This window comes from Staurois parvus, unplaced genomic scaffold, assembly GCF_062004578.1.
Source record: "Staurois parvus isolate SC_StPar_1 unplaced genomic scaffold, SC_StPar_1.0 ptg000704l, whole genome shotgun sequence".
Classification (NCBI taxonomy): Eukaryota; Metazoa; Chordata; class Amphibia; order Anura; family Ranidae; genus Staurois; species Staurois parvus.
The window spans coordinates 5,493,443-5,514,869 of record NW_028318500.1 but is presented as its reverse complement, the minus strand read 5'-3'; the positions used below and the strand labels follow the sequence as shown (position 1 = coordinate 5,514,869).

General features: G+C 42.9%; 1 protein-coding gene across 1 annotated transcript in view; it reads left to right on the top strand.

Moving 5' to 3' along the window:
• The window catches only part of RAB36 (RAB36, member RAS oncogene family), a 53,961-nt gene that overhangs the window by 7,633 nt on the left and 24,901 nt on the right, over positions 1–21,427 (top strand). Inside the window, exons 3-7 of the mRNA XM_089653240.1 lie at positions 8,325–8,390; positions 11,326–11,427; positions 14,746–14,810; positions 14,947–14,998; positions 19,269–19,350. Coding sequence (XP_089509366.1) covers positions 8,325–8,390; positions 11,326–11,427; positions 14,746–14,810; positions 14,947–14,998; positions 19,269–19,350 — 367 coding nt within the window. The remainder of the gene's footprint in view (positions 1–8,324; positions 8,391–11,325; positions 11,428–14,745; positions 14,811–14,946; positions 14,999–19,268; positions 19,351–21,427) is intronic.

The window sequence follows — 21,427 nt, the reverse complement described above, 5'->3', positions numbered from 1 at the left end:
TGACCGCGTCCATCTCTGTGTGTACGATTGCTACAGTGGGTACCTAGTTTTAGTCTAAAATCGCCTAGGTGATTCCAGTGAAAGCTCGCCCCTCTCTCTCTCTGGTCACAATCTTCTGGAATACATGACAGGTTCCAGAAGGCTGCGGGATCATTCTCACTGTGCAGCACGGCTCATACATGCAAACAGGCTTTGCAGCCAGTTATCCACACTGCATGGCACCTCCGGGTACCCAAAGACTGGCATAGAACCGGCCCAGGTGAGGACAGTGCTGGATCCCTGGACAGGTAAGTGTCTTCTTATTAAAAGTCAGTAGCTACAGTGTTTGTAGCTGCTAACTGTCAAATTTTTAAAAACTGACTGGAGAACCACTTTAAGACTTACTTTTCCTGGATCTTCTACATAAGCCGTTGTGCTGGGGTATATAATTATCATTATTATTAATCAATGTCTTAATATGGTACAATAGAAGCAGCCATCTGATAAGTAGCTGTGGGCAACAACTCAACTTTTTCTTTTACTTTCTAAGCTACAGTTGCTACTTTTCATCTGTTCAATTTACATACCATACCTTGGTAGGCAGCATTCACACCTGTATGTTTCCAGAATGCATGCAGAAATGCGCAGGAACACACGTTTTTGTGCATTCCTGCTACATGAAGTGTGAATGTGGCCTTAGTTGGGTAATTACTACTCTTTATGCAATCTCAAACAGAAAGAACATAAATGTATGATCTTGCTCTGCTTGTAAATTTTATTTATATTAAAGTGTTACTAAACCCAGAACAGTAAAATCAGTCTATATATGCAGTAAAGTATGCTTGTTATACTCATTGTGGAACTTAAGGGGTTATTCCTCTGCATTGTGTAAAAAGGATGTTTGATCCTGTCTTCTCTGATCCTCCCCTTTTTCCACTGCCCCAGACTCATCTACTGATAGAACAGAACTTTGGAGGCAAGCTGCACATGCTCAGTTTGGCGTTTATTGCTAGAGATTTGTTTTCTTAGGGAGGGTGCATGCGATTAGCACAGGGCCAACCAGCACTGTCCAGACAGAGGGTCAGGGGTCCTGTAGCCTCATAGGATTGTGAGAAGAGAATGGAAACTCTTCCTGCAAGCATTAACCAGAGCTCTGCTGGACACTGATATAAGTCACAAGACTGTTCTAACTGCTGATGAGAAAAGGTATTTAGCAGTTTATATTTACTAAAATAATTGTATTTCCATGTTATGTGTACTGTGGGAGATCAAGTATAGTGAATGCAGGGTCCTGGGTTTGGTAACACTTTAAAGTCCAATTCTAGGTTAAATGTATCCTCCCTCCCATACCCCTTTGTCAGATTACTGAGTTAGCAAAAGAAAAAAAAAATCTCTCATTCCCATTTTCAATTACCTGAAGCTACAGTCATGTGATCATCCAGCACCAGGTTCTTCAACTCACTGCTTACCTGCTGGTGGGTCCTTTTACTGCCTGTGTGATGTGGACAATTGGCTGATTGGCTAGCCAATGGTGGGGTCCACTAGGGATCCAAAAAAGATCTGATGTTGGATTGAAGGGAGTGAAAGGGACTGGCCAGCGAGCGTTATCATGTGGTGCTAGATTAGCAGAACCTGCAGGTGGAAATGGTGTTAGCAAGGTATCTGGATGGGGGACTCAGGTGAGTATACCTGACTTTACTAGATAGAGAAAAGTTATCAGCTGGCAGGATGGGTTAGAGTGCTGGGAGGGATGGATGGGAAAATAATTAGTTTACAGATAAATTAGGGTTCAACTTGGTGGGTGTTCTAGCAAATCACTGCATTTGACAAGAACAGGTTGCCACTTATCTGGGTTGCCTGCAGTTCAAACACACCTCACTAGGACATGCTGCATTCTAAGAAATGCAGTGCAATGCAAAGCAGGTCAAACACAGCCTTTGAATGCACCTGTCAGTGAACTGTGAGTAATCTCAGGTTCAGACTTATGCCAAAGGTCTTGTTCACACAGGCGGACTTATGTGTACCACGGCCCTCTTTACCAACATGGGATGTATGGTTTCTCTACGCATCCACGTGCAGGCAATCCCATTCATGTCTCTTGGGACAAAGCAGTTGCACAGACACAGCTGCTGGTTCTGATTTGACAGTCATGCGTTCCTGTACACATTCGGTCTGCATTCAGTGAAACGTACCTACACGGCTGTCAAATTAGAACCAGCGGTTGTGTCCATGCAACCACTGCATCACAATAGATATGAATGGGACTGTCTACACACAGATACATGGCACACCACTGTGCGGGCAAAAATGATCCCTAGCAGGGATGGATGCAGGGGTGGACTGACAACTCATGGGGCCCCCAGGCAATAGGGGATCATGTGGCCCCCAGGCAATAGGGGATCATGAGGCCCCTGTGTCCTTGCCCAAACTCTAAAAAGCCTATGAAAAAGGTACCAGGGGCATCTCATGGGGCCCCCTACTGACCCTGGGCCCTCGGGCAGTGCCCGAGTTTCCAAATGGTCAGTCCGCCCTTGGATGGATGCATAAGTACTTCTGTGTGAATAAGGCTAAATGCAAGCCGATTGCCCCTGAAAGAATCTACATTTGACCTTCAACACAAAAACCCTAACGCCCTGGTTCACACTGATGCAGTGCAGAATTTGCAGCGTTTTCTGTACGAATTCCGCACCGCATCAGAATCACACCCTGTTTATGTGAACCACTGCGGGTGTGTATGTTAAGTTAACAACACCCCAAAAGCAGTCCGCAAAACACAGTGCGATGTGCAGAATCGTATCACATGGGTGTGAATAACTATGCGATCAGATTCTAGTGCGCACCAAAAAAAGGGTCCTGTACCTTTATGGTGTGGATGCGGTGTAATTGGAGCCATACAAAATGTATGGCTCCAATCGCACCGCACACAAATCACATGTGATTTGCACAGGAATGCGGTGCGGTTCCTGTGCGAATCACATGCGATATACCGCGACGCATATATGTGAACCCAGGCTTTAAGGGTTCCTTTACGCTAGCAGTGTCCTCTGAAAGGGTGGATCAGTGGATCACTTTCCAGAGGGCATTTATCAGTCAGTGAGCAGACATTATTTCCACCCCTTCACCACTTGTTTAACTCCTAATATCCTGCACCACTGCACTGCAATTCACGTGGTTGCAGCGTAGACCCATTCAGTAGCACCTGTCGAATGAGACAGGTGGGATACTTTTTACCATGCCATGTACACACCCTCTTTCAACTGCCTTTGCAGCTTAACGGTATGTGGTTATTGGGTGGTAAAACCGCATCTAAACCATGTGTTTTTAACCACCTTCCCTCCCAACTGCAAGTGTAAACCTTGCCTAAAGCTAGTGTCACAGCAGCAATCACCAAGGTGCACCAATAACTTTACTTAGAGGGTGTCCCTCCCTCTTTGTCCAAGAACACTTTTGAATTGCATTCTCCAATAAGGTCGGTCATACATTATACAATTCTCTTGTACAATTGTCCTTTAGATTTACCAAGGTTATATAATATGAGGTCAAACTTAAACACTTTTAATTTGTATGCAATCAGGCAGACCTTTGCACTACATAGTTGAGGGTAAATCTAAAGGAAATTGAATAAGAAAATTGAATAATGTATGAGCAGCCTAAGGGGCAGTAACAAAAGGGACATCTTGCCAGAGTGGGAACAAAGCCATACGAGAAGGTAGGTGGTCTCTTAGCAATACTGTAGCTGACAAGTTCTCCTCCAGAATAAAATCACTTGTGTGACATGGACCTAAGAAGAAAAAGGTTACATATTTGATAATACAGGTGAAACTCGAAAAATTAGAATGGTCCATTGTGCTTCATTAAGTCCAGGGTCAACGCAGCCATCTACCAGGAGATTTTGGAGCACTTCATGCTTCCTTCCGCAGACCAGCTTTATGGGGATGCTGACTTCATTTTCCAGCAGGAATTGGCACCTGCCCACACTGCCAAAAGCACCAAAACCTGGTTCAATGACCGTGGAATTACTGTGCTTGATTGGCCAGCAAACTCGCCTGACTTGAACCCCATAGAGAATCTATGGGGCAATGCCAAGAGAAAGATGAGAGACATGAGACCGAACAATGCAGAAGGGCTGAAGGCCGCTATTGAAGCATCCTGGTCTTCCATAACACCTCAGCAGTGCCACAGGCTGATAGCTTCCATGCCACGCCGCATTGAGGCAGTAATTGCTGCAAAAGGGGCCCAAACCAAGTACTGAGTACATATGCATGCTTATACTTTTCAGAGGTCCGATATTGTTCTATGTACAATCCTTGTTTTATTGATTGCATGTAATATTCTAATTTTCTGAGATTGTGGATTTGGGGTTTTCATGAGCTGTAACCATAATCATCACAATTATGACAAATCACGGCTTGAACTATCTTGCTTTGCATGTAATGAGTCTATCTCATATATTAGTTTCACATTTTAAGTTGCATTACTGAAATAAATGAACGTTTGCACGATATTCTAATTTTTTGAGTTTCACCTGTATATGGTAACTCCTTGATTCCTTTTGAATTGATGACACAGTGACATATGTATAGCAGTTTTGAAACAGCAGGTTTATGTAACAAAATAATGATTGCTTTATCTGAGGTTCTTGCTATGCAAACATGTACTTTGACACATTGATACACTTCTTATGGAAACAGAAATAGCTTTTTAACCTCCTAGTGCTACATTTATGTGTATATAACAATCACACCATGAATGGATGCAGTAGATGACCAGGAGCAGTAATTTAACTACAGACATATCCTTTGACTAACAATACAGGAGACTTTTGTGTGTTCGTTTGAAAACAAAGCCCCGTGAGCAAAGAAATGTGATCAACAACGATCACTTGGATCTCATGTTACCTGAGCACAGATGTATTTCAATGTTTATGAACAGACAGGCTCTCCAGAATGATACCACTAAATAAATGATTTTCACATCTGCAAGATATTTGTAAATAGTGTTCATTTATTTGATAAGGAAGAAGCTCAGTTTTTGAAGTATTAACTACCATGCTGGTCATTTACAAGGGGCGTTCAGTCAATTCGGGCCTTTTGAGTTTATATTATAAAATAATAAATTTCAAGGAGTGGAAACGGCATTTATTTTTCAGCATTCTCCCCTGCTACATTTATACAGTTATCCCAGTGTAACTAATGCCTGGAAAGCATCAGCATAGAAAGATTTGTTAGTATGCCTGAACCATCCTAGGACAGCCTGAATGATTGTGTTCACCGTTCCCACAGAAAGATTTGTTTCTTGTGCAATTTCACGACAGGTTATGCATCGATTATCCAGGATCAGGCATTCCACGAGCTAAATGTTCACAGGAATGACTTCGGTGGGCTGGGAAACACCACTGCCGGGATGGTCATTGATGGACATATGGCAATCTTTGAAATGTTTACATCATTCAAATGTCCTACTGCAGCTGAGCGTCTCATCACCGTACTATGCTTGATGTCTTCTGTAGGTATCCTTGGGTTTTATGCCTTCGTTCAAAAGAAACTCCATCACCACACGCTGTTTAATGCACGCACTAACATTGTTGTCTGCCATCTTGAGTAATGGTCTCTGGACTGGCCCATGTGTGCCACCTATCAGTAATAGGACACACTTGCCACTTACTACTGAGTGTAGTACCACCAGGCTCGCATCCCTTTTTATACCTTTAAAATGAAAGGTTGAATTTAATGCCCCTCATACTTGGCATAATGTTTACATAAATATTGAGTTTCTTTGTTAAGATGTTCCACATTTATTTATTAGATCAACAAAGAATACTGTATATAAGTTTCCCAGTTTAAATAAAGACCCTTGATCCCTCCATGAGGTGCCCCACTGCTCCATAGGATTTCTGCCAGGTCTTCCAGGATTTCCAGGACACCCAGGCTCTCCATTACTCACAGGATCTCTGATGGTTATTTATGGCAGAAATCCTAGGACCTCTAGTACTCACAGGATTCTTGCTGGGTTTTCCAAGAATTCCAGAACTCCTTGGACCTCCAGTCCTCACAGGATCTCTGACAGTATTTCCAGGATTTACAGAACTCTTAGAACCTCTGGTACTCATAAAATCCTTGCTGGGTCTTCAAGATCCTTGCTGAGGTCTTCCCTAATTTTAAGAACCTCTAGTACTCACATGATCCTTGCCAGTTCTTCTATGATTTCAAGAACTCCTAGAACCTCTAGTACTCACATGATCCTTGCCAGTTCTTCTATGATTTCAAGAACTCCTAGAACATCTAGTACTCACATGATCCTTGCCAGTTCTTCTACAATTTCAAGAACTCATAGAACATCTAGTACTCACAGGATCTATACCGGGTCTTGTAGGATTTCTAGAACTCCTAGGATCTCCAGTACTCAGGATCCATATAAGGTTTTCCAGGAAACATAAGCCTCGTACACACAGGCAGAATTTCGGCCGGTATCAGCTGGTTCAACAGAAGTCAGCTGACATTCGGCCTGTGTGCACACCAGCTTGTCTGACAGAAGTCGGCAAAATGGTCGACTTTTGTTGAACGGGTATGCTGGAAAACCAGCATCTGATTGGCGAGTGCTGACCAGTGTGTTCTGGTGTGGCGCAGTCCCACTGTCAGAACACAATAGCTCAGCTGGAGTTCACTGTACTAACATTGGATAGTTAGTACAGCCAGTAGTGTATTTAGGCTTTGTGCTGCCCTAGGCAACACAAATATCGCCTGCCCCCACGGATACCGACCAACACCACCCCCCCTTCCCCCTCCTGCAGAGAGAGGCTGACATTGCTGACATTGACCAACAACATTGGCCTTCCACTACCCCCCCCTCCCCCCGGCGATAGAGAAAAAGACACTCATCATCACAGCTCTGGACATCCCCGGGAACGAGAGTCAGGCTCTACATACACCATCAAGCAGCCCGCAGCCTCTCTCGGATCCCACCTGGTTCCCATGGTGCACATGTCCCTTCTTTCATCCCTTCTTCTGGGGGGAGGTGCTGCCCCCCTGAAAACTGCCGCCCTAGGCGAGTGCCTTGTTTGCCTTGTGGTAAATACGCCCCTGAGTATAGCTCTTTAGTTTTTTTTTTGTTCAGCCCGCTGGGGTAAGTGTGTACCAGCCATAAGGAACTGCACTACTTTGAGGACTTCCAGAGTTCCCACTAACAAAACTGGGTGTGTACCTTAACTAGAAAGGGTATTTAAGCACCAGTCTTTTAAGTTGATGGTGTTGTGTCTAATCAAAAGCTTGGTGGGACAATCCTTAGGGTGGCAACCTGGTGTCAGTTTGCAGACCATGAAGGTTTCTAATATATATGTGTAAAAGTGTTGTGCTGCTCAAAAAACACAAATAAAAGCACAAAGTCCAAATAACACCTATGTGCATATAAACATGAAAGTCCAACATAAAAAGTCCAAATGAATAATGAAAAAACAACTCTTCAGGAATTCTTGGTGGGAAGGACCATGTATCTACTGGAAAGTAAACCCACAATCCTGGTGCTGTAAATCTTTAAAGGAATACACTGCCACAGTGAGTATATGGTAAAAATGGACCCTCACCTTCATATGTGGACCCATATGAGAAACAGGTCAATAGGGCATCTCCACTCTTAGTGTGGGTAATTAAGTGATCTCTTCCATGCACAAAATCTTCCCTTTGTATATGGTCACTGTGTCCTCCAACAAGCCCTCTAATTGGTCAGGCCGATTCTGCAAATGGAACTCAACAACCATACAAAGCAACCATATTGCAGCACGTCCATTAAAAACTCATAGAAGTTTATTTATTTAAATACACTCACATGGTAAAAGTACATAAAGCGCTGGATATCAGTAATGATAAGGCTGTCTCCTATTGAACTGTCAGCGTTCCAGCTCTGACATCACCCAAGCTCCTCCCCATGTGTATCGTCACATGACTTCATCAATGTGACGATATGCGTGGGGAGGAGCTTGGGTGACATCAGAGCTGGAATGCTGACAGTTCAGTAAGAGACATTTAAGCTAAGCAGAAAATCAAAAAGCTACAGAAGGCTTATTGACCTACGCTATAGTTGCTATACAAGTCCTATTATTATTAAAAGAGTACAGAAAAAGTAGTAAATGTCACATGACTGGCAAATATGCAGTCCAGTATAAAATTCCTATATATTTTGTATATAATATTGCATATGAATATTTTGTATTTTCTTCTTCTGCCAGCAGGTGGAGCTCTACATTTCTTTTTACATGTTTTTCAGTTATTATATGTTTTTGTTGATTGCTGCGATTCTTTGGGTGGTGTACAATAATTACTAGGAGTTTTGTTAATTGTGGTATTTTACAGGTTGAAAATGGCTAAAGTTGTAATGGTGGGAGACCTTTATGTGGGGAAAACCAGCCTGATCAACAGGTACACTGCATTGCTTCTGTTTTTGTTTTAAATTCTGTATCATTTGGTGCACACAGCAGATCAAGACCAAGATCATGAGTTGGAATATACATTATTTTCCATTTTTGGTGTGGATGGTCAACCAGAATACAATCCTGAATCAAAATTTAGAATTTAGAAGGTGGAGGAGAGATTTCTTGTGTCTATGTTTTGGGATAGTGTTTAAAGTGGAACTACACTGTATCTGAACACCACAAAGCAAAAATCTAATTTAATTCATTTTTAACATTCAAAGCAAACTCCCCCATCTATCCACATCTCCATGCTTTATTTTGCTGAGACCCCCCACCCCCCCCCCCCCCACTTAGCATTTCTGGCCATAACCAACTTGAGTAAGGGCAGATGATTTAGGTAGCATTTACATCCTCAGATTCACCTGGCTTTAGCTCAGGCATGCAGACAGGAGGGTGTTCATAGCTGAGAAAGCCCCTCATCCCCTCCAGAAGACTCCTGGCATGTATGACATCATTTGCCTAGGCAAGAAACCAGGAAGTAACTGAAGAAACATTCAAAAATAGTTTAAACAAACAAATATGATATATTGTACTTTTGTATCTATTTACTAATGCTAACAGCATAAGGACTGAAAATAGTCCATGTTGATTGAAAGAGTGAAGTTCCACTTTGAGTAGAGTAACTAAGCCACCGTGTTGTTTCCCTGTTTCCTAGGTCAGTCTATCAGTGAGTTTGTGAACCACGTTTACCATCTTGAACAAATATTTTTTTCTATATTTTGAGAAATCAAATATCTAAATATAAAAGGTTATTTGGGATGTTTGTGATTTTTTTTAAGTGATTCAAACTAAATAAATGTGACCAGTGAACCTTACAGAATAGTTAACATTCACAAAGACCAGTATGCATTTATCTATTATCTGTAATATTGTATGTATTCTTCACTTGTCTCCTTTTTTTTGGTTTGTTTTTTCTTTAATAATGTTCAGAATGTCTAAAGTGTAGTAAGATATTAGCAAATGTCTTTCCGTATTCTGGCTATCCTAAACTGATGGGAAATCAAGTGTGATTAGTTACTATGGTCTACTATATTCTGATCAACAGTCATCTGAGCCTCATAGCCTATAGGATTAAACCTGATCTCTGGCAAATATTGTCTAAAAATAAGAGTCATGTGTATGCTCACTTGAATCTTGTTGTGCATTGTGTATTTCTTTCACATCTGTGTAGTAATCCAGTGTGACACTTTACCTCTGTGTAGGAGCTTCCTGTAATAAGGACTGGTTACTACTGCTCTTTCTCCTTGTGCAGGGTGACTGGTCTTGTCTCCGCCCCCTCCTGTAGTTTTCTGTAGGCAGGTTGTAGTGGATGAGCATTGATCTCTGCAAAGGCTATGTACAGCACAGCTACACTATATTGCCAAAAGTATTGGGATGCCTGCCTTTACACGCACATGAACTTTAATGACATCGCAGTCTTAGTCCATAGGGTTCAATATTGAGTTGGCCCACTCCTTGCAGCTATAACAGCTTCAACTCTTCTGGGAAGGCTGTCCACAAGGTTTAGGAGTGTGTCTATGGGAATGTTTGACCATTCTTCCAGAAACACAGTTGTGTGGTCAGGCACTGATGTTGGATGAGAAGGCCTGGCTCAGTCTCCACTCTAATTCATCCCAAAGGTGTTCTATTGGGTTAAGGGCAGGTTGAGGCAGGCCAGTCAAGTTCCTCCACCCCAAACTCACTCATCCATGTCTTTATAGACCTTGCTTTGTGCACTGGTGCGCAGTCATGTTGGAACAGGAAGGGGCCATCCCCAAACTGTTCCCACAAAGTTGGGAGCATGAAATTGTCCAAAATGTCTTGGTATGCTGATGCCTTAAGAGTTCCCTTCACTGGAACTAAGGGGCCAAGTCCAACCCCTGAATAACAACCCCACACCATAATCCCCCCTCCAGCAAACTTCCACTTGGCACAATGCAGTCAGGAAAGTACCGTTCTCCTGGCAACCGCCAAACCCAGACACGTCCATCAGATTGCCAGATAGAGAAGAGTGATTCGTCACTCCAGAGAACAATGTCTACACTGCTCTAGAGTCCAGTGGCAGCCTGCTTTACACCACTGCATCCAGCGCTTTGCATTGCACTTGGTAATGTAAGGCTTGGATGAAGCTGCTCAGCCATGGAAACCCATTCCATGAAGCTCTCTACACGTTGTTGTGTTAATCTGAAGTCCACATGAAGTTTGGAGGTCTTTAGCTATTGACTCTGCAGACAGTTGGCGACTTCTGCACACTGTGCGCTTCAGCATGCGTTCACCATGCTCTGTCATTTTACGTGGCCTACTACTTCATGGCTGAGTTGCTGTTGTTCCCAGTTGCTTCCACTTTGTTATAATACCACTAACAGTTGACTGTGGAATATTTAGCAGCAAAAAAATTTCACAGATGGACTTCTTGCACAGGTGACAACCTATCACAGTACCACGCTTAAATTCACTGAGCTCCTGAGAGCGACCCATTCTTTCACAAATGTTTGTAGAAGCAGTCTGCATGCCTAGGTGATGATTTTATACACCTGTGGCCATGGAGGTGAGTGGAACACCTGAATTCAGTGATTTGGGGGGCTGGCTCAATACTTTTCACAATATAGTGTATTAATGTTCAGAAAGGAACCCATTGAATCTAATGAGATTTTAGTACATTCTGGTAAAATCAGTGAAAAATCAGTTTGGATTGCTTGGTTTAGGATGCTGCATTGTGAGCATTGATTTGTTTTCTTTATAGTTGATCCTATATTTTAACAATGTGCTTTGCTTTGAAACATTTGTATCTAATGGGAGTGTGTGTATTTTTATTTTCTGCTCCTGTGTTACAAACTAACATTCAGAGTTCTTTAGACTTTACTGTACAGGACAATGATTTTGACTCTTCTCCTTTACTGCAGGTTTTGCAAGAATGTCTTTGACCGTGATTACAAAGCAACAATTGGTGTTGATTTTGAAATTGAGCGGTTTGAAATCTTGGGTGTACCATTTAACCTCCAGATGTAAGTCAGCTTTTAAAAATCTCAAAGCACCTCCAGGGGCGGATTGACCATTTGGAAACTGGGGCACTGCCTGAGGGCCCGGGGTCAGTAGGAGGCCCCATGAGATGCCCCTGGTACCTTTTTCATAGGCTTTTTTGAGTTTGGGCAAGGACACAGGGGCCCCATGATCCCCTATTGCCCAGGGGCCCTATGAGTTGTCAGTCCGCCCCTGAGCACCTCACACTGCATACCTTATCTATCTATCCATTCAGTTGTATCCGACCCTTGGCGATTGCATGGACCATCACTTGTAAGCGACTTTTCCATGAATTCTCTTAGCAATTATTTTACGGGGTAGGTTGCCAGGTCTTTCCCCAACCCCCACCATGCAGGAAATCCCACATGGCCAGGGATGAAATTAGGGCAATTTAGACAGGAGCCAATTAACCTACCAGCATGTCTTTGGAATGTGGGAGGAAACTGGAGTACCCGGAGGCCTACCCATGCAGGCACAGGGAGAACATTCAAACTCCATGCAGGAGGTGCCATGGTTGGGAATTGAACCCATGACCCAATTACTGCAAGGCAGAAGTGCTAAACACTAAGCCCATGTACCTTCTATACACTGCAAAAAGCAGAAGGCATTGTTTGGATTAAACAATTACTCTGGGGTAGTTTCTAACTGATCATTATCAATCTACAGAGGTGAGAATATTATCCTACTGACCTGATATTATAAACTGCCTTATTTAGGCTTCATGCACACTAGCATTTTTTTTTAGCTAAAAAAAAACGCTGGATAAAAAACGCTGGCAGTAGCATTTTTTTTTAGTAGCGGTTTAGTAGCGTTTAAGTGTTTAGTAGTGTTAGCATTTTATTAGCATTTTTACAGTACATATAGAAAAATAAAAGCTAGAAAAAAGCTGTTAGAAGCGTTTTAGTACCATTTTGGACCATTTCTGAAAACTCTACAAACACAATTTTTTTTTTCAACTCCTAAACGCTGAACCTTGAAAAACTCTGCTAACCTAAAATAGTGTGCATGGACACATAGGAAAACACTGTTTAGCTTCTAAGAACAGTAAAAAATGCTGATAACAGCTTCTAATAAAAAAATAAAATTCTAGTGTGCATGAAGCCATAAAGCACAGTTGTACCTCTCTTCTTAAAGGAGAAGTATAGCCAAAGCTTTTTTGGCTGTACTTCTCCTATGGATCACAATAGTGCAGTTTATTCAGGACTCCAGTGACCCATTTTGAGTTGACAGCGGGCTAAAGCCCTGCATAAGTTGTATCAATTTATCTACAAACCTCTCTTCTCTACAGTCATTCAATGTCCATAATTTATACAGCATGTCTGAGCTTTCAGAGAGTAGGGGGCAGAAAGCTAAAGTTAAACTCTGAAGAGCTCAGTGAGAGCTTATTGGAGGGAAGGGACACACCCCTTCACACAGCAACAGACCCGAGGCTGTCAATCACAGGCTGTGTGGTAGAGCTCCCTCCCCTGTCACCCTTTTTCTCTTGGTGTCAGGAAAACTTGTCAGAGGTCAAAACAGAGTAAGTAGGCAGCAGATAGAAATGGCACTTAGTGCTCTGGATTGAGACAAGTTCACACTATAGAGGGACATGCTTTGTTCATATTTCATGTCAGAGGTTTACAATCACTTTAAAGCTGAACTCCAGGGGCAAAAAAACATTTATCCTTGCAGTGGGTTCCCCTTCCTGCTGCAAGGGTTACCTGATTGGATGATTATTCAGGTTATATGCTTACTTGCTGATTAAAGTGATACTAAACTCAAAAACCCACAACAGTAAAATCAGTCTGTAAATGCAGTAAATCATGCTTGTTATACTCACTGTAGAACCTAAGAGGTTAATCCTCTGCATTGTGTAAAAAGCTGTTTGATCCTGACTTCTCTGATCCTCCCCTTCTTCCAGTGTCCCCCTCTTATCTCCTAATAAGACACATCCTGTGAGTCACTCTGCACATGCTCAGTTTGGTGTGTATTGCTAGACAGGTTTGTTTTTTTTCTTGGGAGAGTGCATGTGATCCACAGGGCAATCAGCACTGTCCAGACAGAGGTCAGGGGTCCTGCATCCTCCTAGAGCAGAATTAAAACTTCTCCTACAAGCTTTACCATGTGCTCACCTGGACACTGATAGAAGTCACAAGACTGCTCTAACTGGTGATGAGAAACGGTATATATTTACTAAAATAATTGCATTTCCATGTTGTGTGTACTGGGGGAGACCATATATAGTGAATGCAGGGTCCTGGGTTTAGTAACACTTTAATTATAGTGACAGACTGCATAATTTATTGAATATTTAATTTTGCCCATGATGTGGTTAAATGTTAATGGTTAATCTGATGTGGATGTCTGGATTTTATTAAGTGTTAACAGTTCATTTTAATCCCTTTCTGCTGAGCCTCAGCATCCCCTTAACAGTGTCTTTATGTCCAGGGGGCAGAAAGGAGTTCCTAATCACATGACCACTGATTGGCTGTCACATGTTTAGGAGCCCCTGATCAGTAGTAAAGTTTTTGACAGCTCAGTCACTGAGCTGGGAGTGCATGCTCATCACAGACACCTCGTCTGTCCATGGACACATATGTGCGGTGTGCAGGAATTAAAGTCCACCCTCTTTTCTGCTACACATATAGGTTATGTGGGTGGCCAGAGGTTAAAGTGTTACTAAACCCACAACAGTAAAATCAGTCTGTATATGCAGTAAAGCATGCTTGTTATACTCACTGTGGGACCTAAGGGGTTAATTCTCTGCACTGTGTAAAAAAGGTTGTTTGATCCTGACTTCTCTGATTCTCCCCTTCTTTTACTGTCTCCAATCCATCTGCTGATAGTACAGAGCCCTAGGAGTCACTCTGCACATGCTCAGTTCTGTGTGTATTGCAAAAGAGTTTTGTTTTTTTGGGAGGGTGCATGTGATTGGCACAGAGCCAATCAGCACTGTCCAGACAGAGGGTCAGAGGTCATGCAGCCTCATAGGACAGTCATAGGAGAATGATAACTTCTCCTACAAGCTTTAACCAGTGTTCGGCCAGACACTGATAGGCGTCACAAGACTGCTGTCTACTGCGGATGAGAAAAGGTATTTAGCAGTTTATATTTACTAAAATAATTGCATTTCCATGTTGTGTGTACTGTGGGAGACCAGATATAGTGAATGCAGGGTCCTGGGTTTAGTAACACTTTAAGTGTTAGAGATGAGGTTTAAAGTCAAGGCTCTCAGTACTGAAATGTGTTGATTTCTTATTTCCCCTTTGATAACACAATATTTTCTTAAACTGTAACATTTCATATTGTTTTGTTTTCTTAAGATGGGACACAGCTGGACAAGAGAAGTTCAAATGCATTGCATCAGCATATTACAGAGGAGCACAAGGTTAGATTACAGAATAATTGTAGAATCATCCAAACTACAATGAGTACTTTCTTTGTGTTCCATCATCCAGATGTTCTATAATTAACAGAATCTGGTTTGCATCAATGAACTAATATAAAGATTTTTTTTCTTCTAGTGATTATTACAGCTTTTGATCTGGGTGACATTCAGACCCTTGAGCACACTAGGTAGGTACCAGCTATGCGGGCAGCCCTGAAGAGATTGTGTGCAGACATATGTTGTTGTGTGATATCTTTTTTAAAGGAAATTAATGCTGAGTGAAATGTTTAGGTTGTCACTGATGGGCTTATTTTCTGAAAATGTCAGTTGCTGGACTGTCAGGCTGACTCAGTAGCTCCAAAACACTGACAGTGAGTGTTAACAAGAATGCAATTCAGAAATTCTGACTTAACTGGCTTTTTTGATGTATGGTGACATACAGGTCATTGACAAGGAAAGGTCAGCAATAAAATCCTATGTATGCACACCTGTCCTTTTAAAGTGACACATTGTAAGCGTACACTTTACTAAATGTGTATTTAATGGTATACTTATATATTATTATTATTATACAGGATTTATATAGCGCCAACAGTTTGCTCAGTGCTTTACAATATAATGGGAGACAATACAGTAACAATACAAGAGGGATTTGAGGGCCCTGCTCCTTGGAGCTTACAATCTAGGAGGGAGAGGCTAGTGGTACAAAAGGTAGTAACTGTGGGGGATGGACTGGTTGGAAGAGTAGAAGATTCCAGTGTTAGCTGAGGGCAGGATAGGCTTCCCTGAAGAGATCGGTTTTCAGAGATCGCCTAAAAGTGAGCAGAGCAGGCGATAGTCTGATAAATTGGGGTAGAGAGTTCCGGAGGATGGGGGAAGCTCTGGAGAAGTCCTGGAGACGAGCATGGGAGGAGGAGACAAGGGAGCTAGAGAGTAGGAGGTCTTGCGAGGAGCGGAGAGTGCGGTTTGGGTGATATTTGGAGACAAGATCGGTGATGTAATTGGGGGCAGAGTTATAAATTGCTTTATACGTTATTGTTAATGTTTTGAATTTTATCCGTTGGGCAATGGGAAGCCAGTGGAGAGATTGGTAGAGAGGGATGGCAGACATGGAATGGGAAGCCAGTGGAGGGATTGGCAGAGAGGGATGGCAGACATGGAATGGGAAGCCAGTGGAGGGATTGGCAGAGAGGGATGGCAGACATGGAACGGTTAGTAAGGTGGATGAGTCTGGCAGCAGCATTCATGATAGGCTGAAGATGGGATAGCCTGCGATGAGGTAGGCCAATGAGGAGGGAGTTACAATAGTCAAGGCGAGATATAACAAGGGAGTGAGTTGCTTAGTGGTTTCCAAGGCTAGGAACGGGCGTATCTTGGAGAGGTTTTAGAGATATACTTATGCCTACACAGCTCTCCCCCACGGTTCAATCACTAGGTTTCTTCTGGTTACATTTGGGAAGCACAGTGGCTAATTAGTTAGCACTTCCGCCTGGCAGTACTAGGGTCACTGGTTCGAATCCCAACCACAGCACCACCTGCATGGAGTTTGCATGTTCTCCCTGTGTCTGTGTGGTTTTCTCCCCCACTCCAAAGACATGCTGGTAGGTTAATTGGCTCCTGTCTAAATTGGCCCTAATATGTGTATGTATGAATGTAAGTTAGGGACCTTAGATTGTACACCCCTTGAGGGTTAGGGACTGATGTGAATGTACAATATATATGTAAAGCGCGGTGTAAATTGACAACGCTATACAAGTACCTGAATTAAATAAATACATTTCAGAACTGTTGTAGAACAATGGAAATAAATCTGGCCATACACTGTGTGAATTTTGTCTGGTTCCTGGTGAATCGGCCAAAATACACTAATTGGATGCCTCTTGGACCGCCCCGCCCCACATCCTTTGATTCAAAAATGGAAAGATCCAGGCAAAACATGGCCACTAAACAGCAGGAGATTCCAATTAGATGCAGTCGCTGTTTAAGTTTCTGACAAGCAATAGCTGCAGCTTTCAGAATACAGTACCGCCGCAGGGGGGGGATTTGTCCATCCACGCTGTTAGCAAGCTGAACGGAAAAAAAAAAATGAAGACTGACCACTCTACTTTACTTACATGAATTAGATCGATATTTCTGGTATAAAAGGAGACATGCTAATAACTGTTATATCTCCTATGTTTAGCTCAGGTAGGCATAGTGGGTATGCAGAAACTTATAATAAGTTATCACTTATATATGGAACCAGCATGCCTGCTCCCATAAATGTATACACAAATGACTACGCTGACATACAAACATTTTTTGTAAGATTTAATTTTGTCTATGTATTTGCTAAAAGAAAGTTTTCTTATGCCTTTAAAGTTAACTGAAAGTGTAAAATTATTGTAAACTGTAAAACCTAATTCAGTACAGTCAGCAGTACTATTCATCTCCAGCAGCTTACCTGTCACTGTTTTGTATTTCAATGGTTTTTATTAATTTTAAACAGTATAAAACAGAGGCAACAAAACACGCCCACGCAGGGGCTATCAATTGCACAGATAAAAAAAGCAAAATAGAAAAAACAGTGCTCTAACGCCAACAAGGCAATAGGTACACCCACGCAGGGGCTATCAATGGGACATAAGTTACAATAACATTAATGTAACTCTGACTATAACAACTAAAGGCAGCAGTCCACTGTCACACCAAAAACAAACAGAGAAAGAGAGAAAGGAAAAACAAAAAACAAAGAGAAGGGGTCCAAGAGCGCCAATACCGAACGCCATTACATCCCCGGACTAGCCTGGGGGAGCGTGGGAAAGGCATTTTGCAACCACGGCTCCCATATTTTCAAAAATTTACATTGGGAGTCGTTGCAGATACTCGACATCTGTTTGTTGAGCATCCTAGTGGTCATACGATCCCGCATCCCCTGAAGAGGGACAAATGGACTCTTCCAGGCCTGAGCAATTGTTCTAGTGGCCGATAAAAACAAATAGGAAGCCAACTTCTGCTGGTGAGCCAAAAGGCCCGGTATGGGGCAATGAAGCAAGGCATACCGAGCATCCCAGCGTATGGAGAGACCTGTCACTGTTTTGAATGCAAGCACCATGTGTACTCGTTATCCTTAAGCCTCATATACATTGTAAGTTCTGTTATGTTGAGCCCAGCAGGTTGAACGAAAAAAACTGACAGATTGCTGTACTTTGGTGCACACCCCCCCCCCCAGGCCAGAACACACTGGTTAGTGCTCTCAGCCATTGGCTGAGAGTGCTGATCAGTAGTCATTTTTCGGTCATACCCCTTCAACAGAAGCCGGATGTTCGTCTGGCTACTGTCTGTATCTGTTGATACCGTCTGATATTTGGCCCATGTGTACTTAGCTTTAGGCAGGACATAGATGATTTGATTTTCTTTCCTGCAACCACAGGTTACAGGAAACAAAAATAGCTCAATTCACTCATCAACACAGTCAATGCTGATGTAGGAATTCCTTCTGCAGACTCTCTGCCAGCAGAGTACAATGATTACTGCTAGCGGCTATAAACATTGGCAGTAATCGCAATACAAAAAAAAAACCCAACAAGCTGGTTGTACTGAAGTCACTTGATGGATCGACCTCAGTACAACCAGCTTGCCCAGACATAGATCAAATCTCGGCCAGTCTCTGCTGAACTGGCCGAGATTCATTCCGTCTATGGCTGGCTTTAATGATCACATTCATTATGGGTTAATAGGTGGAGCACCGTACACAATCACTTTTAACCTCTTAAATCTTACAGTAATTGTCCACTAGTAAGGTTTGGGAAGCCAGAGAAAGTGGGGCCATGTGCTTAACCAAGTATTCCAAGTACTCAAATTGCTTAAAGCGGTTGTAAACCCTTACATATCCCCAGTGAAGTGACCTGCTTCAGATGATCCACAGAAATGAAAAGAAATCCTCCTACATAAGTTGTACTTGTTTATCTGTAGCCATCTCCTCTCTACAGCTGTTCGAAGTGCTGAATTTATAAAGTTTGTCTGAGAGTTCAGAAAAAAAAGTGGGCAGAGAAATGAAATTACACACTGGAGAGCTCAGTGAAGGGAGCTCTGAGAGCTGATTGGAGGGAAGAGACACACCCTCCTCCACACAGCTCACAGGAACAGAGCTGAGGCTGTCAGTATGTTGGAGGTTCCTCCCCTATCACCATTTTTCTCTTGCTGTCAGGAAAACCTGTCAGAAGTGACTCAAACTGATAGCAGAGGAATGGGGCAGCAGACAGAAATGACACTTAGTGCTCTTAATTGAGACAAGTACACATTATAGAGGGTTGTGCTTTGTTCATATTTCATGTCTAAGATTTACAGCCACTTTAAATACAATAAAAATAAACCTGAAATGCAGGTTCTGCAGGTGTGCTGAGAGTACTGGATTAAATAAATATTTTATACTCATGTTTGCTGTACGTATTCAAGCAATGCTCTTACTAATTTCAGGCACTGGCTGCAGGATGCTGTAAGAGAAAATGAACCCGATTCATTCTCTGTATACCTTGTTGGGACTAAAAAAGACACTTTGGTGAGTAAAAGGTCTAAAGTTTGGCTCATTTCAGCATCATGTAAATGTTAGGTAAACATTCTGTTTCATACAGGATTTAGATGTTGCATGTTGACACCGTAATTGTGCTGAGATTTTCCCACACAATAGCGCCTTTGTAATGGATTTGATAAATGCCCTCTACCTCTAGTCAGAACACAAACAGCAACCTGAAATTTAGTTTTGGAGTTCATATTTTCTGTAAATCTTCATTTACTATGAGGGCAGTTATATGGTGAAGTCTGTACTTAAGATGTAAAATTTCTGGAAATTTTGAAGCCAAGGGAGCAAAATTTTTTTTTTTCTGGAAAAAATTTACATTTTCAGAGAAGTTGAAAAAAAAATTCAGTGTAGAGTCTTATAAATTGAAAGTCATTTGGTTACACTGCAAATTGCAGCTTTGCTCTCAGCAGAAATTGCACTGTGGAAATGTTTCCAAATACTAGATCAGGGTTTCTCAAATTTGTTTGCCTTTGAGGAACCCCTGGCAAAAAGTCTATTATCTCGGGAAACCCCTGAAGTAAGTCTTGTATGTATAGCTCACAAACATTGATGTGGTCAGCGAGCTGTAGATAGAACAGCAGTTATTCTTAGAAAAAGTATTAAACAGTAGAATACATATTAAAACTTACCTCCTTAATATGAAACGTGCTTGCTTTTTTTTTTGCACAGATGCTTAACTCTGGGTCAAACTTGAGATAAGCAGTGTACAGGAGGTAAGGGGATCCATGAGCTAACAGTGCAGGGGGGCCAGGAGAGAACTGAACAAGAGTGGGGGGGCAGAAGGGAACAGTGCGGGGGTAGGGGGGGGGGTAGAAGAGCACAGTACAGTACAGTGGGGCTAGGAGGGAACAGTACAGGGGGAGCAGGAGAGAACAGTATGGGGGAATCAGAAGGAAACAGTATAGGGGGGCAGGAAGAAACAGTATAGGGGGGCAGGAAGAAACAGTATAGGGGGGCCAGGAAGAAACAGTATAGGGGGGCAGGAAGAACCAGTATAGGGGGGCAGGAAGAACCAGTATAGGGGGGCCAGGAAGAAACAGTATAGGGGGGCCAGGAAGAAACAGTATAGGGGGGCCAGGAAGAAACAGTATAGGGGGGCAGGAAGAAACAGTATAGGGGGCCAGGTAGAAACAGTATAGGGGGCCAGGTAGAAACAGTATAGGGGGGCAGGAAGAAACAGTATAGGGGGCCAGGAAGAAACAGTATAGGGGGGCCAGGAAGAAACAGTATAGGGGGGCCAGGAAGAAACAGTATAGGGGGGCCAGGAAGAAACAGTATAGGGTGGCCAGGAGGGAACAGTATAGGGGGGCCAGGAAGGAACAGTATGGGGGGAGCTGGGAGGGAACCGTATAGGGGGGCCAGGAGGGAACAGTATGGGGGGCCAGGACAGAACAGTATGGGGGGAGCTGGGAGGGAGCAGTATAGGGAGGTCAGGAGGGAGCAGTATAGGGGGCAGTCGAGCACAGTACAGGGGGGCCAGGAGGAAACAGTACTGGAGGGCACAATACTGGGGTCTGCAGAGGTTTCCTCATGCAGAGTAGCTCAGGAAAGCTCCTGGATCATATCTGAGGCACTGATCCCCTCCCACCCTCCTCTCTTGCCCCTCCTGAGTCATGTTACACACAGGTATCTGGGACAGGCAGAAGGGGAGGGCTGGCTGGGATCAGCACAGGACAGTGATGCAAGTTGTTTCCCTCTGCAGCTTGACTGTCAGCTATGTAGGGATGCGATCTACCTGTCTTCTGCTTGTGATGGACAGGCAGAGCATGGCGAAACCCCTGGGAACCTCTCACGGAACCCCAGTTTAGAAACACTGCTCTAGATGTCTCACCATTTTACTGAAAGGTGGAAAAGAAAATACAATTTACTGACCAGGGTATAGGTAAACATTATGCTGTGATGGTGGAGAACATTAATAGGATGGTTTAAAGGTTATACAAATAAACAAATTTGTCAAATAAGGCCTGAGAGGAGGACAGGAACTATCATCTAATGTATCCCAACAATCACCCAACTGTAGGAGGTACAAGATGGAACCCACAAGCAAACTAAATTG